General features: G+C 42.8%; 1 protein-coding gene across 1 annotated transcript; it reads right to left on the bottom strand.

Moving 5' to 3' along the window:
- Nucleotides 1-5,871: 5,871 nt before the first annotated feature.
- On the bottom strand, nucleotides 5,872-6,799 carry LOC136668070 (uncharacterized protein C2orf81). Its single transcript, XM_066645316.1, has 3 exons — nucleotides 6,554-6,799; nucleotides 6,226-6,429; nucleotides 5,872-6,054 (listed from the first exon to the last, which is right to left on the bottom strand). The coding sequence occupies exons 1-3, from the start codon at nucleotides 6,797-6,799 to the stop codon at nucleotides 5,872-5,874; spliced, it is 633 nt and encodes a 210-aa protein (XP_066501413.1).
- Between the last annotated feature and the right edge of the window lie 8,492 nt (nucleotides 6,800-15,291).

The following is a 15,291-nucleotide window of genomic DNA, read 5'->3' as shown; positions in this document are numbered from 1 at the left end:
CCGGAGGAAACCCATGCAGACACAGGGAAAACACACTACACTCCTCACAGACAGTCACCTGGAGGAAACCCACGCAGACACAGGGAAAACACACTACACTCCTCACAGACAGTCCCCCGGAGGAAACCCACGCAGACACAGGGAGAACACACCACACTCCTCACAGACAGTCACCCAGAGGAAACCCACGCAGACACAGGGGGAACACACCACACTCCTCACAGACAGTCACCCGGAGGAAACCCACGCCGACACAGGGAGACCACACCACACTCCTCACAGACAGTCACCTGGAGGAAACCCACGCTGACACAGGGAGAACACACCACACTCCTCACAGACAGTCACCCAGAGCGGTGTCACTTGAACCCACAACCTCCAGGTCCCTGTGTGACTGCGACAATATTAATCTAATATTAAATAAACTAATAAACTCTGAATCATTACTGATTTGTTTTATCAAGAAGAATAAAGAGGATTCTCTAGAGCAGCTGCATATGATCTGAAGGTCACCATGCTTAGTGCCAAGAGTCAACCAGGGAGCACCTCAGGATTACAGCGTAGACCAAAGGGACTGTGTTCTCTGAAGTGATGCAGCTCCATCATATATTGCGGCGTTTTTGATCCAACTATTAATTTACCATAGGCTAAAGTTAGTGTTCTCCTCCAAGCGTGTGGAACTAGATGCAGTTTGAACTCATCTAACGGAGCTTCAGCTCTCAGAGAAATCAACATTAAGACCTACCCTACATGGGCATTGAATAAAAATACTCCACTCTGCATTCTCTGCTATTCCCCTTATTCTGCAGAGCTAATTTTAGCCTCACATATAAAATGGAGATTTTGAAGGTGGAACAGGACATTTAAATAAGAGGCTGGCCAATAATGTCAATATTAGTGTTTTACTTTACGTTTGAATACAAAAACTGAGAATAAGACGTAAACCCCTGCCTCCTAAAATGACATTTAATGTGTAAGGGAAAAAATACATAAGGAAGATCAGCCTCCACACATTTAACCTTAGAAGCGCCGAGAGTCGGTCTGACTGACTTTACTCTGTGGACCTTGTTAGTTTTGGTGTGGGAGGGAAGTCAGTGTGAAGTTGTCAGTCACAGCGTCAAACCAGCAGCTCTCTGTGCTCCCAGTGGGTCAGAGAAGCACAATGTGGCTAGCGTTAAGGTGTAAACAAACATACAATTAGCTGGTAAATAAGTGACCTTGGTGGTTCCTCCAGTGGTAAAAACAATGGCAAATTTTTCCATTTTTGCCTCACCCTCTTCTCCCTCTCCTTCTGTGTTTTCTTTCCATCTGAAGTGAAGTCAGTTCCACCTCCACGTCACTACAGCACTCTGGCAACTTTAGGGTCCAGAGAAAGTGTGTGTTTGTGTGTTTACTATTGCTGTGGTTGTATCTAAATCAAAGGATACACAAAGATGGCCCCTCCCTTGCTGTGATAGAAAATAAAGTGAATTGCAAAGGCTTTTAGAAGATCATCCAGGACAGACGGTTCAAACATGTTTGGGCCACCAACAAGGTGGAGCTCACAAGGGAGGGGTTTCCAATAATCCATGGAGTGCATAAGGAATGGTTCTACGAACCCCACACAGTGAATCTGGAGGGAATTAGAACAGGGTTGTTCTGAAAACAATGGCAGAAGGGAATCCATCTTAATTTTTGTGGGAGTAACTCTGGACATTTTGTGTTTAGATCAAACCACATTCAGCAAATTAAGACCATCTCCGTGATGTGCAACCATGTCGAGGTTAGAAGCAGAAACGCCCTGTAGCCACATCTGCAAATAGCCAAAATATTTGTGGCAGATTTAGGGACTTTGGTGGAGGCTGGATTTGACGTTGAACATTCAGAGTCACTTCTGTGGCGCAGGCAAAGACCTCATGAGGAAATCCATTCACTTTGCAACATTTTTGTGTTGTGGGAAGAGTGCTAGTCTGTGACAGAAATGGCTCCCTAATCCCTCATTAGTAGTGTGCTACATAGAGAGGCACTATTTACTTCGATAATGATGCTTTCCACTGCAAGGTCCCAATTTCACCTGGCTCAGTTGTACTCTTCTTTTTTGCTTTTCCATTAGGTAAATTTGATCCTGTACCTGGAACCGGGTTCTTTTTTATTACTTGCTCTCTCTTGGTTCCAAGAAAGCAGAGTAGGGAGAGGGTCGTCACTCTACGCCACACAATGCAGATGACCAGCACCAACTCTCCATCTGTAAAATCTCCAGCTGCAGCAGAGATCACGTTTGTTTTTATCCGACTCACGACGGCAGCTCGTAAAATGACGCGGTCTTTTGAAGATTGGATTGGTGGCCATTGAAAGAATGCAGCGAGAGCTGGACGCTGCAACAAGGAAGGAACAAATTCTACTGATCTGTCTGAACTGATGATAGAGCTGTGTTCAGTCCAAACAACAACAACACGCCAATACACCATGAGTAAACACCGCTTAACGTTATCGTTGCTGTTGTTCTGGTTTCCAAAGTCCACTGTTTTCGTTAGAGAAGTGGTTTTGAGCGAGGTCGATCTGAGCCAAGTCGAGTCAAGTAGGTAACATACAGTGGAAAAGAGTCATAGGTATTGCTACAAACACAAGTGTGTTCAAACACGTTGCTTAGTAACAAAGAAACTGGCAATACATTTTGGTCCAGTCAGGTGGGTGTCTAGAACAAACTGAAATGTAGCTGCCTCTCACTCAGTCCAACTCTGCTGATCACCTGCTGACATCGTCCTAACGTGAGACATAAGGTATTTACGACAGCGATCTGATAGAAATAAAGAAACTGAGCTTTGTTTGGTGACTGTTGTGTTTAGAGTTTTGCTGAAAACCTGTTTCTTTATATTTGATCTATGTATGTAGTGGTTAATAAATGACCTGAGAGTCAACCTGCTCCAGTCTGTGGTGTCCTCCTTCCCAGGGTGGTGTCTTCTTTGTCATACAAACCCTACCCTGAACGAACTGTATGTTCCTAGGCGGTGACCTATAATGGGAGGATGCAGTGCTTTTCAAATCTCATTTGGCATCAAGCAATCAGAGAAAGTGCTCTCTCTGTAAACCACAAAGAGAATTTACACTTCTGTCTGTTTAATAACTGTCGCTGAACCTAAACCCCTCAAGATCTTTCCGAAATCCCCCTCCAGTTACAAATTTTGCCTCTCTTTTGACCTAGAGTGGAGCGAAATGCTGGCGGTGACATAAATCCTGGAGGTGAGGCCATTCTCAGAGGAGTATTCTGTTCCCTCTGCAGGGGAGGAGGAGGAGGGTGATCGGTGGGTGGAGCGGTGGTGGCTGACATTTGGAAATTCCTCACCGACATGGCCTTTTAGCAACATGCATCACCAAACAGATCTAATGTCAATCACACCACCCCCATCGGCCCCTGTCTAGCATCTGGAATGCTACAGAAAGTTCTGTTTCTAAAACTTTTCCTGACGTGTTCAAACAGGCTTCATAACACACACACACACAGGTTTACAGCAGCTTAAAACATCTATACATGGACCCACCAATTATAACTGAATATAAATCTAATATTGAATATCTTTTTGATTAAAATCTAATTCATAATATCAGCATGTAATCACATTTCAGATTAAGTTCAAATGTCCACAGGAGTCAACTGGTGTGAGTGTGTGTGTGTGTGTGTGTGAGTGTAATCAACACTAGTGTTGGGTCGTGACGTTGTGGGAGGCGACACCGGTACAGAACCTAAACCCTGTGGAGAATGGAGGAGGGATGATATCTACAACACCTTATTAGAGCTTAAGTCTAATCTCATCAGCTTCTTTAGATTGGATTTCTTTAGCAGCTCTTTTAAACTGGAGACGAACCTCAGGTGAGTGTAATAGTGGGATTTGTATGAGCTTCCAGAACCAGATCCCATAAGAACCAGACCATCTGAGTAAGAACAAAAGAAGAAACAGACTCACAAAGACATCAACTAACTTAGAACAGAAGTGATACTACATCTCTCATTGATTAAGTGCTGTAACATTACCAGAATACAACGGCATCACCTTGTTTAGATGGCACTAGGGCACAATTGCTAAACTGCAGCACTAGAACACACCAGCATTCAGACAAACTGTCCTTACTTTAATAATCCTCTGCTGTAATGTTCCTTTGTAATGGGCTGAGCTCTTTCTCGCTCTGGTGTTAGTGTCTTAGGCAATAGTGACACCAAATGTACAAGAGAGGCAATTACAGGTGAAAGAAATATAATGCAGAATGGGTTTTGAAATGTAATTTTAGTAATAATTAAATAAAACAATCAAGATCTTTTAAAATATTAATGTACTATACACAACATATATAATTTTACACTCACTGGCCACTTTATTAGAAATACTCATCTTGCCACTATTTGATAGAAACCCCCATGGTCATTATCCATGGGTTGCAGTCGTGTGATTTATTTTAGTGTGGGTGCCATATTAGAGAGTGATTGTCAGGTTTCAGAGCGCAGCACTAATGCAGGTCAGGGGTTAAACAATCTCACAGTGCAGCACAATGAGGGGCAAAAAGACAGTTATCTTTTGTTAGCCATATTAGCATTTTCATCATAGGATCTAATTGAAAACTGTTAGTTTGTTTGACTCAAGTGCATTTCTCTGCTCGCGAGACTGATCCCGAGTGAGCCATTCATACACAGATCATATACACGTTTCAGCAATTGTGTTATTTCACTCGTGTTTTGTTCACTCGCAACTCAAATGTCTCTCTACAAATGAAAGAATCCCAAATGTCTCTCTACACCCTCCGTAGGGCACAGTGTAGGTAGCTGTCGAATTAGTGTCTAATTACTGTCTGGGTGTAGTATTTTTAGTTTTATTGTCTGTTGGTATGTTCTCCCTGTGTCTGCATGGGTTTCCTCCGGGTGACTGTCTGTGAGGAGTTGGTGTGTTCTCTCTGTGTCTGTGTGGGTTTCCTCCGGGTGACTGTCTGTGAGGAGTGTGGTGTGTTCTCCCTGTGTCTGCGTGGGTTTCCTCCGGGTGACTGTCTGTGAGGAGTGTGGTGTGTTCTCCCTGTGTCTGCGTGGGTTTCCTCCGGGTGACTGTCTGTGAGGAGTGTGGTGTGTTCTCCCTTTGTCTGTGTGGGTTTCCTCCGGGTGACTGTCTGTGAGGAGCGTGGTGTGTTTTGCGCTTGGAAGGACTGGCACCCCCTCCAGGGTGTATTCCTGTCTTGTGCCCAATGATTCCAGGTAGGCTCTGGACCCACCGTAACCCTGAACTGGATAGGCGGTTACAGATGATGAATGAATGAATGTCTGTGATGTGCACTATGTAGGGATGTGCCCTATTTGGGACACAACGCAAGCTCCTTCACCAACTGACGCAGATGAACAGAGCTCTGTTTAATAATGTACTGTGGCTAAATGGGTCAGGCATCCATACTTATGTTTCTTTTAATGTTTAAATGAGGATTAAAAGTGTTGAAAGAAACAATAAAAAGTGTAAACATCACAATTGTTATTTGAGTAATGAGTAGGGACCCAATATGGCGGCTACTCTGTACTGTGACATCAGCTGCAACCCTAACGCTAACCTATCAACAGTTTGGAGGAGTTTCATCATCTGCTCCAAGTGTGACCTATGCATCTTGTTCAGAGCCCTGTGAGTTTTAGGTGACTTTTCATTGAGTCTCTTTGAAATTCAACTCCTGTTTTTGGGCCAGTGTGACAGGCCGCAGTCTCAGGACCCAAGGTTCGGAGGGTTTGGATCTGAGGGTCTTCCCTGAATTCTGACCTTGTTTCACCTGTGCAGGTTTCAGAGCTGCTTGCAAAGGCTTCTGGGATCTGTGGGGTGGAAAGGAGGTTCGCATTGGCCTCAGCTGAGGTGGCCGTTCCTTTTGATCACCTTTTCACTTATTGCTTTTGCCTGAGAATGTCGGTAGCGTTGGCATTTCTTTATGGGCTTCCGTAGCTTTGATATTCCGTAGTTTTGTCTTTGTTCTGGCTTTGTTTCTGTCCTGGGAGTGGGATTTTCCAGAGGAGTCAGGGTTGGATGAATCTTCTGCATCTTTCACACTGAGCTCCAGGAGTTTCTGCGGAGATGTTATTTGAAGCGTTTTTAAGAACGTATTTGGAAAGACATATTAAGGAGAACATGGCTAATTCTCTGTCATATGCTAAACACGCTTGGAGGCTAACACTGAAAATGGATTTGTCATTGCTTACATTTTATGGCCACTATTTAATATAATGGTGTGCCATACCTGGAGGAAAGGTGTTTGCTGGTTGATGTACACAGCAGGCACACACCCCTCTGCCCAGGAATCAGTAACGCTAGGCTCAGGCTCTGCGTCCTCCGTCCACAGTGGGGCACTGTCTGAGTTCTCACCCTCATCCCTCATCAGGAATCGCCACTTGATCACCCGCACCAGGGCATCATGAGCCCAATGTATGGAAAACGGCACCAACTAACCCAGAGAAAAGAGATTATAGTTCAAATATTACTATACGTTTAGCATTTTAAACATTCTTGCTGTTTGAATATCCACACTTTTTAAAAATAACCTAAAGCGCTGAAGGTGGTTAGATGACCTGTCTCTGCAGTTGGACCTGATAGCAGCGGTCCAGCACCTGCTCCAGAAGTCCATCCATCAGATCTGAGACCACCTCCTCACCCTCGTCCTGCTGGAGCATCTCTCTCCAGCTGGTTTCCGTCAGCCGTCCCGGGACGATGTCTGAGGTCGGTGCAGGAGGCTGGAGTGAGGCTGGAGGAACAGGGACCACCGCAGACCCCCCACCACGGCCCTTCTCTGCTCGGGACTTAGCCGAACGTGACATGGTTCTCCAGGAGACCTCGCTTTGGATTCTCCTGCTCTTTAAAAACTACTGGCTGTGTTTTCAAAGCCCTCCAAATGTGCAGGAAATCTTAAATTAACAATAAACAAATAAAATATAAAATCACACACTTCACTGTTGTACAAAAAAAGTGTATTCATTTATTTAATCTTTATGTTAAAATATTTACTGAACTTTAAGGTATTCAAGTACTGTTTAAAAATAATAATAATTATATAAATAATATTAAATAGCCATTTTTTGAAGTCATGGTCTAGTACTCCCATAATCACCCGTTCCCTGTGTGGATATGAAGGGTGATTACATGTAAAAGTAGCACTAATTCTTATTTTTACCTTATTATAACTGCTTCAAAATCATTGAGATGCTCCACTGACCTTTAACTGAGAGAAAAGAACCTCTGTCATTGCTATTTTGGGCTAAGCACTGCAGAAACTGTGTTGTGTATCTTCTGGAGGAGGGTAGGAAACCATACCCGCTTCCACTCCTTCGCCCTTTGCTTTCAGGACTGTGCTGTAGATGAAATGTACTGTAGAGGAGCAAAAGTACAGAGTCTTTTTGTTAATCTAGTGTTGCTTTAATGTGTACATGTTATTTTTAATACTTTATTCCATTTGGGCTAAAATAGAACTCCCAAAAAATTTGCACACTGCAACTTTAAACAACCCATCCAGTGTTTACATGTCTGTAAACAACACTATTGAGCAGTCCACTTTGAAACTCAAACAGGCTGATTCAGACAGCCAGGGTTTCATATGTCATAATCTTAAGAAACCAATCCCATCAACTTGTAGCTACCCTGATAGCAAGGAGACGGTGGACCACTGTTGGCCCACTGAGGGCAAAGTTGGAGCTCCACTAATGTTTTGCACAGAGTTTTCTGAGCGGACCACTGGTGATTAAACAGAATTTTAGACAAAATGCCAGCCTTTTAATGCTTGAATTTTGTCTATTCCAGTTTGATTTCTTAAATATTGGTTTATAAAGTCAGATCAGCTAATGCTCACCTAATGGTATTAAGAAGACTTACTTCCATCAGAAATTCCTCTTGTGTTTACCTTTCCTTCCTCACTTTCCAAACAGAGCAACACACGGCGCTGAAGTTCTTCTGTTCTTTTGGCCGCAGGGGGCGCCGAACACACGAAAGACAAAACAGCCCCATTCAGACTTTATCAACATTCCTTAGGAGCCTTTCAAAATAAATTGAGACGTGCTAACACGCTTATTATATCATATGTTTATAATGGAATAATATGTTTAATATCTATTTCCGCACCTTATTATGTTATCTCATTCCCAAGCATTGTTAAACTGTTAACATGCCTTAGTTTATTTTGTTTTTCTATTACATGAAGGGAATTAGTAAACTGTAAGACCTCACAGTAACTAGGTAAGTAGGGTGGCATGGTGGCGCAGTCACATAGCTCCAGTGACCTGGAGGTTGTGGGTTCAAGTCCTGCCCCGGGTGACTGTCTGTGAGGAGTGTGGTGTGTTCTCCCTGTGTCCGCGTGGGTTTCCTCCGGGTGACTGTCTGTGAGGAGTGTGGTGTGTTGTCCCTGTGTCTATGTGGGTTTCCTCCGGGTGACTGTCTTTGAGGAGTGTGGTGTGTTCTCCCTGTGTCTGTGTGGGTTTCTTCCGGGTGACTGTCTCTGAGGAGTGTGGTGTTTTCTCCCTGTGTCTGCGTGGGTTTCCTCCGGGTGACTGTCTGTGAGGAGTGTGGTGTGTTCTCCCTGTGTCTACATGGGTTTCCTCCGGGTGACTGTCTGTGAGGAGTGTGGTGTGTTCTCCCTGTGTCTGTGTGGGTTTCCTCCGGGTGGCTGTCTGTGAGGAGTGTGGTGTGTTCTCCCTGTGTCTGCGTGGGTTTCCTCCGGGTGACTGTCTGTGAGGAGTGTGGTGTGTTTTCCCTGTGTCTGCGTGGGTTTCCTCCGGGTGACTGTCTGTGAGGAGTGTGGTGTGTTCTCCCTGTGTCCGCGTGGGTTTCCTCTGTGTGATTGTCTGTGAGGAGTGTGGTGTGTTCTCCCTGTGTCTGTGTGGGTTTCCTCCGGGTGGCTGTCTGTGAGGAGTGTGGTGTGTTCTCCCTGTGTCTATGTGGGTTTCCTCCGGGTGGCTGTCTGTGAGGAGTGTGGTGTGTTCTCCCTGTGTCTATGTGGGTTTCCTCCGGGTGGCTGTCTGTGAGGAGTGTGGTGTGTTCTCCCTGTGTCCGCGTGGGTTTCCTCCGGGTGACTGTCTGTGAGGAGTGTGGTGTGTTCTCCCTGTGTCTGTGTGGGTTTCCTCCGGGTGGCTGTCTGTGAGGAGTGTGGTGTGTTCTCCCTGTGTCTGCGTGGGTTTCCTCCGGGTGACTGTCTGTGAGGAGTGTGGTGTGTTTTCCCTGTGTCTGCGTGGGTTTCCTCCGGGTGACTGTCTGTGAGGAGTGTGGTGTGTTTTCCCTGTGTCTGCGTGGGTTTCCTCCGGGTGACTGTCTGTGAGGAGTGTGGTGTGTTCTCCCTGTGTCCGCGTGGGTTTCCTCTGTGTGATTGTCTGTGAGGAGTGTGGTGTGTTCTCCCTGTGTCTGTGTGGGTTTCCTCCGGGTGGCTGTCTGTGAGGAGTGTGGTGTGTTCTCCCTGTGTCTATGTGGGTTTCCTCCGGGTGGCTGTCTGTGAGGAGTGTGGTGTGTTCTCCCTGTGTCTATGTGGGTTTCCTCCGGGTGGCTGTCTGTGAGGAGTGTGGTGTGTTCTCCCTGTGTCCGCGTGGGTTTCCTCCGGGTGACTGTCTGTGAGGAGTGTGGTGTGTTCTTCCTGTGTCTGTGTGGGTTTCCTCCGGGTGACTGTCTGTGAGGAGTGTGGTGTGTTCTCCCTGTGTCTGCGTGGGTTTCCTCAGGGTGACTGTCTGTGAGGCGTGTGGTGTGTTCTCCCTGTGTCCGTGTGGGTTTCCTCCGGGTGACTGTCTGTGAGGAGTGTGGTGTGTTCTCCCTGTGTCTGCGTGGGTTTCCTCAGGGTGACTGTCTGTGAGGAGTGTGGTGTGTTCTCCTCACAGAAACTCCTGTTTCCTTCCACAGTTCCACAGTCCATAAACACACATTGGCAGGTGGATTGGCAACTCAAAAATGTCTGTGTGAGTGAATGTGTGAGTGTGTGTCGCCCTGTGAAGGACTGGTGCCCCCTCCAGGGTGTGTTCCTGCCTTGCGCCCAGTGATTCCGGGCCTGACTTGGATAAGCGGTTTTAGACAATGTATGAATATATAGAAAGTCAAATTGTCCAATAGCTGAAGTTTAATACAAGATTAAATACTTGAGGTTCGTATCAAGTTGTGTTGTTGGGGTTTTACCATCAGCATAAAGTATGTACTGGTGTGTTGAGAAGTGTATAACTCTAATAACGTAGAATAATGTATCATAATAATAATATGTGGTTTAAAAAGCCTGCAAAAACTATAAGTATTTAGATCAATATAAATGAAGTCCTGAAAGTGCAGCCTCCAGTTCTGCAGGTATATGGAATTGTTGACCAAACTGCCCTCATGCCCTAGTTCACTATGTCTTTGTACGGGTGTAAAATATATTTTTCTTGACTTCTGTTGATGTTTCAGCTAAAATGCTAGTTTTAAGTGTCAATGAAATCATTATATTGTCTTCAATATTTGTTGTACAACTTCATAAAATTAACATCTGCCCATTGCAGCCTGATAAGCTCCACTAGAAACTTCTTATCCGTTCATAATACTGCACCTACAATACAGTGCAAATGTCAGAATCCACCCTTAATTATTTTATTTCCAGTCAAAACAGCCATCAATCAGCTACCTTTATTTTTTATTAATATTTCTAAGGATTGCATAAGGAAAAAGTACTGTGTTAAAACAGATGAGGAAAAGTTATTCTGGAAAAAAAAAGTCTGATGCAACCCTCTTCATTAGTTTGGTCCAGTAGTCTGGACGATTTTGGTTTTTGTTTGTCAGGGACTTTATTCAGTCAGCACACACTCAGTCCTGAGTCAGCCGGGCTAAAAATAACAGAGAGGTCAAACTGAAGCCTAGTAGACTTTCTTGTATGTTAAAAAATAATAAGAATTAAATAAATAATAATAAAAATAATAACTGTTTGCATAACAGACTGAAATTAACTATAAGCTCTGTATATAGTTTATAGCTCTGATAACTATATATAACTATATAGTGTATAACTATATAGCTCTGCCATTTTAAATAACGATACAAAACTACATAATAACACAGTTAAAGGGGCATTTTAATCATTTAAATATTTACCCTCATGAGCATCTAAATGACAGTTCAGTAATAGTTTACTGGGGATTATTTATTTTAATTCTCATGGTGTAACCAAAACAATCGAATTCAAACGAGTACATCTCCATTTTGCATACTATATACTGACTTATTTTGGGACTGTTACACTTCTATAGGGACCAGCCGGTCAAATCAGAATCAGACAGGAAGGATTAGGGTAGTTGTAGTTTATTTACATACTCATCGCACTACAACAAGCTAAAACATGGAAAATGATATGCAGCACCTCGATATTAAAAAAAAAATCTCAATTTTGGAACACGGTGTGTAATTACTAAGTTACAGTAGTAATTATTTTTATTAATAATATTAATAATAATAATGATAAATAAATAAATAAATAAATTGACGCCAATTATATGATGTAAATATAAGGTCTAATTATATTTTAAGGGGGTTAAATGTGTAATATATTAGTTTCTTCATAAAACGAGAAACGAATCCTGTTTTGTTAATTAATTATATTTTATGTACTTTTGAAATTTACGGTATAATCTGATCTATGAATCATATGGCCTACAAGACTGTATAGAAGATGATTTGTAGATCAGCGACTCTGCGCAGAACCAATCAGATTAAATCAAAACGCACGCGCTGCGCAGAGAAAACCGTTAGAAACGATTCTCCCGTTAAAGGTTTTCTCCGCGTTTCAATCGTTTTAAATTAAGGTCAGGTATTCCTGATGTTTAAAAATGATTATTATTATTTAAATGTTTCTGTATGGTGTATGAAGGACATAACATTAAATGAAATTGTAGCTATACATTGGGGGAAAATAAGATAAATGTAGGTTATCTTTAAATGTTACTCTGCTACATTAAATAACCCTAACCCATGTAGTGCTAGTCATAGGAATAATTTCATTCTAATCGCAGTTCCATTACAACACATTTCACATGGGAAGGATTTGAATTAGAAACTGGTGATTAAAATGTTTTTAAAACACTCACTGTAATATTAATGATACTTGTCTCTTTCAGACACCAACAAAAACAATGGCACAGTTTGGTAAGTTGTTTTAAGGAATTAGGCCATTTGGCAAGTTCTAATATGGTCCATAGACTTGTTCATTGTTCCAACTTCATTTAACCTCGCAGATCGTAACCAACTAACTCAATCTCACTGTTCATTTATTTATTATTCTAGGACAAGCTGCCCAGGACATGGATGGAAACCAGAAATTCCCTTCTTTTCTGGGGTTTCCCTTTCAGAAGAAACCAGGAGATGTAAGCTCATTCTCATCATGGCAAAACAGTTGTATGATATTTTGCAATGTGGACTTCTACACACAGATCAATCATAACATTCAAATAAACTCCTTGATTCTACACTCATTTTCCATTTGAACAATTATGCTTACTAGTACTTTACCTAAAACCTGCTCTGTGGTGATAATGTAGGGGTCCTGACCATTAAGTGACAAGGTGAAATGGAGGTAACAAAGTATTCAGAACAACAGGTGGCCTGCTGTCTATATTGTAGAACTACATACTGCACCTGTATATTAAGTGGAGCTGATAAAATGGACAGTGAATGTAGAAACAAGGACATTTTCCAATATTAATTGAAACTGATCTCTTGTATTTTCCTGTGTCTAATCTCTTGACCTAATAAAATAAAAGCAGAACATCTTTCTTGTGTCTCAGTCGTCTGATGAGGTGCCGTTCACGGAGACTACCCTGTTCAAAGTCACACTATATATTGAGATATTCCTGTTCTCCTTGGTGATTCTTTATGGGGTTCTTCATCTGCCCTGTTGGGAGAGAGTAAGTAGTCACAAACCTCATTTCAGTAAACCCATTCATTTTGTAACACTGGTTTGTTGGGCTGTGTTTTTGTCAGTCTGAGTGTCCTAGGTAATTACATTAGCATTAGGCGCTCAGGAGTGTAGACTGACTCCTGCATTTATGTGTGTAGGCTGCACAAACTGTTTCTAACAATATTACACTAAAATAAGGCACATCTCAAATAGAAGGTTTACAGAAAATGTGCAAACAAAATAAAAATCTTCAATTTTACTGCAGTGAAGTATTCCAAGTCTGAGATCCATTTTGCTGGTTCATTAATTAAGAAATTACAGACAACTGCTGTATAGCAATGACATGAAAAACTGAAGTGCAAACTGCTGACAGTGAAAATGTATTATTATCATTATTTTAGTCATAATTATTATTTAGGGCGGCACGGTGGTGCAGCAGGTAGTGTCACAGTCACACAGCTCCAGGTTGTGGGTTCGATTCCCGCTCCGGGTGACTGTCTGTGAGGAGTGTGGTGTGTTCTCTCTGTGTCTGCGTGGGTTTCCTCCGGGTGACTGTCTGTGAGGAGTGTGGTGTGTTCTCCCTGTGTCTGCATGGGTTTCCTCCGGGTGACTGTCTGTGAGGAGTGTGGTGTGTTCTCCCTGTGTCTGCGTGGGTTTCCTCCGGGTGACTGTCTGTGTGGTGTGTTCTCTCTGTGTCTGCATGGGTTTCCTCTGGGTGCTCCGGTTTTCTCCCACAGTCCGAAAAAAAAAACACGCGTTGGTAGATGGATTGGTGACTCAAAATTGTCCGTAGGTGTGAGTGTGTGAGTGAATGTGTGTGTGTGTGTGTTGCCCTGTGAAGGACTGGCGCCCCCTCCAGGTTGTGTTCAAGCCTTGCGCCCAATGATTCCAGGTAGGCTCTGGACCCACCGCGACCCTGAACTGGATAAGGGTTACAGATAATGAATGAATGAATGAATAATTATTATTTGCAAGTCAACATGTTTTGATCTGAAAATACATCTTTTTCATTTAGATTTATAACAAGTGGAAGAACGCTCCTGAAGAGAAGTTGAAGAAGTGATTGAAGGAGGAAGAATTTATGGAAACACAGATTTAAATGTTATTATTGTTATTTAAAAATAAATCTTTACATGCTTCTTTCATGAGGTCCTAGATATTATCATCAGCAAAGTACCAGAGAGGAAAGGCCTGTTTTATCAGAAATCTGTATTAATCTGTTTTCTGCTTGGTTCATTCCAAAAAATGCTGGTGTGCACCTTGCCACTCGTAATAACCTTATCATCCAGCGGTTAATAACTACTTCATTATTTTAAATCAAGTGTTAATTTAACAAATCTATACGATCAAGGAGAGCATCGGGAAACAAACTTTACAGTGTGTGCAGAATTATTAGGCAAGTATTTTGATCACATCATCCTTTTTATACATGTTGTCCTACTCATGTATAGCTGCTGTATGTGCTTAAAAGCCAACTACCAATGAAGTAAATCAGGTGATGTGCATCTATGTAATGAGAAGGGGTGTGGTCTAATGACATCAACACCCTATATAAGGTGTGTGTAATTATTAGGCAACTTCCTTTCCTTTGGCAAAATGGGTCAGAAGAGAGATTTGACGGACTCTGAAAAGTCAAAAAATGTGAGATGTCTTGCAGAGGGATGCAGCAGTCTTGAAATTGCCAAACTTTTGAAGTGTGATCACAGAACAATCAAGCGTTTCATGTCAAATAGCCAACAGGGTCATAAGAAACGTGTTGATAAAAAAGACGCAAAATAACTGCCCATGAATTGAGGAAAATCAAGCGTGAAGCTGCCAAGATGCCATTTGCCACCAGTTTTGCCATATTTCAGAGCTGCAACGTTACTGGAGTATCAAGAAGCACAAGGTGTCTGATACACAGGGACAGGGCCAAGGTAAGGAAGGCTGAAAAACCACCACCTTTGAACAAGAAACATAAGATAAAACGTCAAGACTGGGCCAAGAAATATGTTAAGACTGATTTTTCTAAGGTATTATGGACTGATGAAATGAGAGTGACTCTTGATGGGCGAGAGGCTGGATCAGTAAAGGGCAGAGAGCTCCACTCCGACTCAGACGCCAGCAAGGTGCAGGTGGGGTACTGGTATGGGCTGGTATCATCAAAAATGGACTTGTGGGACCTTTTTGGGTTGAGGATGGAGTGAAGCTCAACTCCCAGACCTACTGCCAGTTTCTGGAACACACCTTCTTCAAGCAATGGTACAGGAAGTAGTCGCTATCGTTCAAGAAAAACATGATTTTCAAGCAGGACAATGTTCCATCACATGCATTCAAATACTCCACAGTGTGGCTGGACAGTAAAGGTCTAAAAGAAGAAAAAATAATGACATGGCCCCCTTGTTACCTGATCTGAACCCCATAGAGAACCTGTGGTCCCTCATAAAATCTGAG

Source organism: Hoplias malabaricus, chromosome 15 (genome assembly GCF_029633855.1).
Source record: "Hoplias malabaricus isolate fHopMal1 chromosome 15, fHopMal1.hap1, whole genome shotgun sequence".
NCBI classification, from domain to species: Eukaryota; Metazoa; Chordata; class Actinopteri; order Characiformes; family Erythrinidae; genus Hoplias; species Hoplias malabaricus.
The sequence above is the reverse complement of the archived record's forward strand: the minus strand, read 5'-3'. Positions and strand labels throughout refer to the sequence as shown.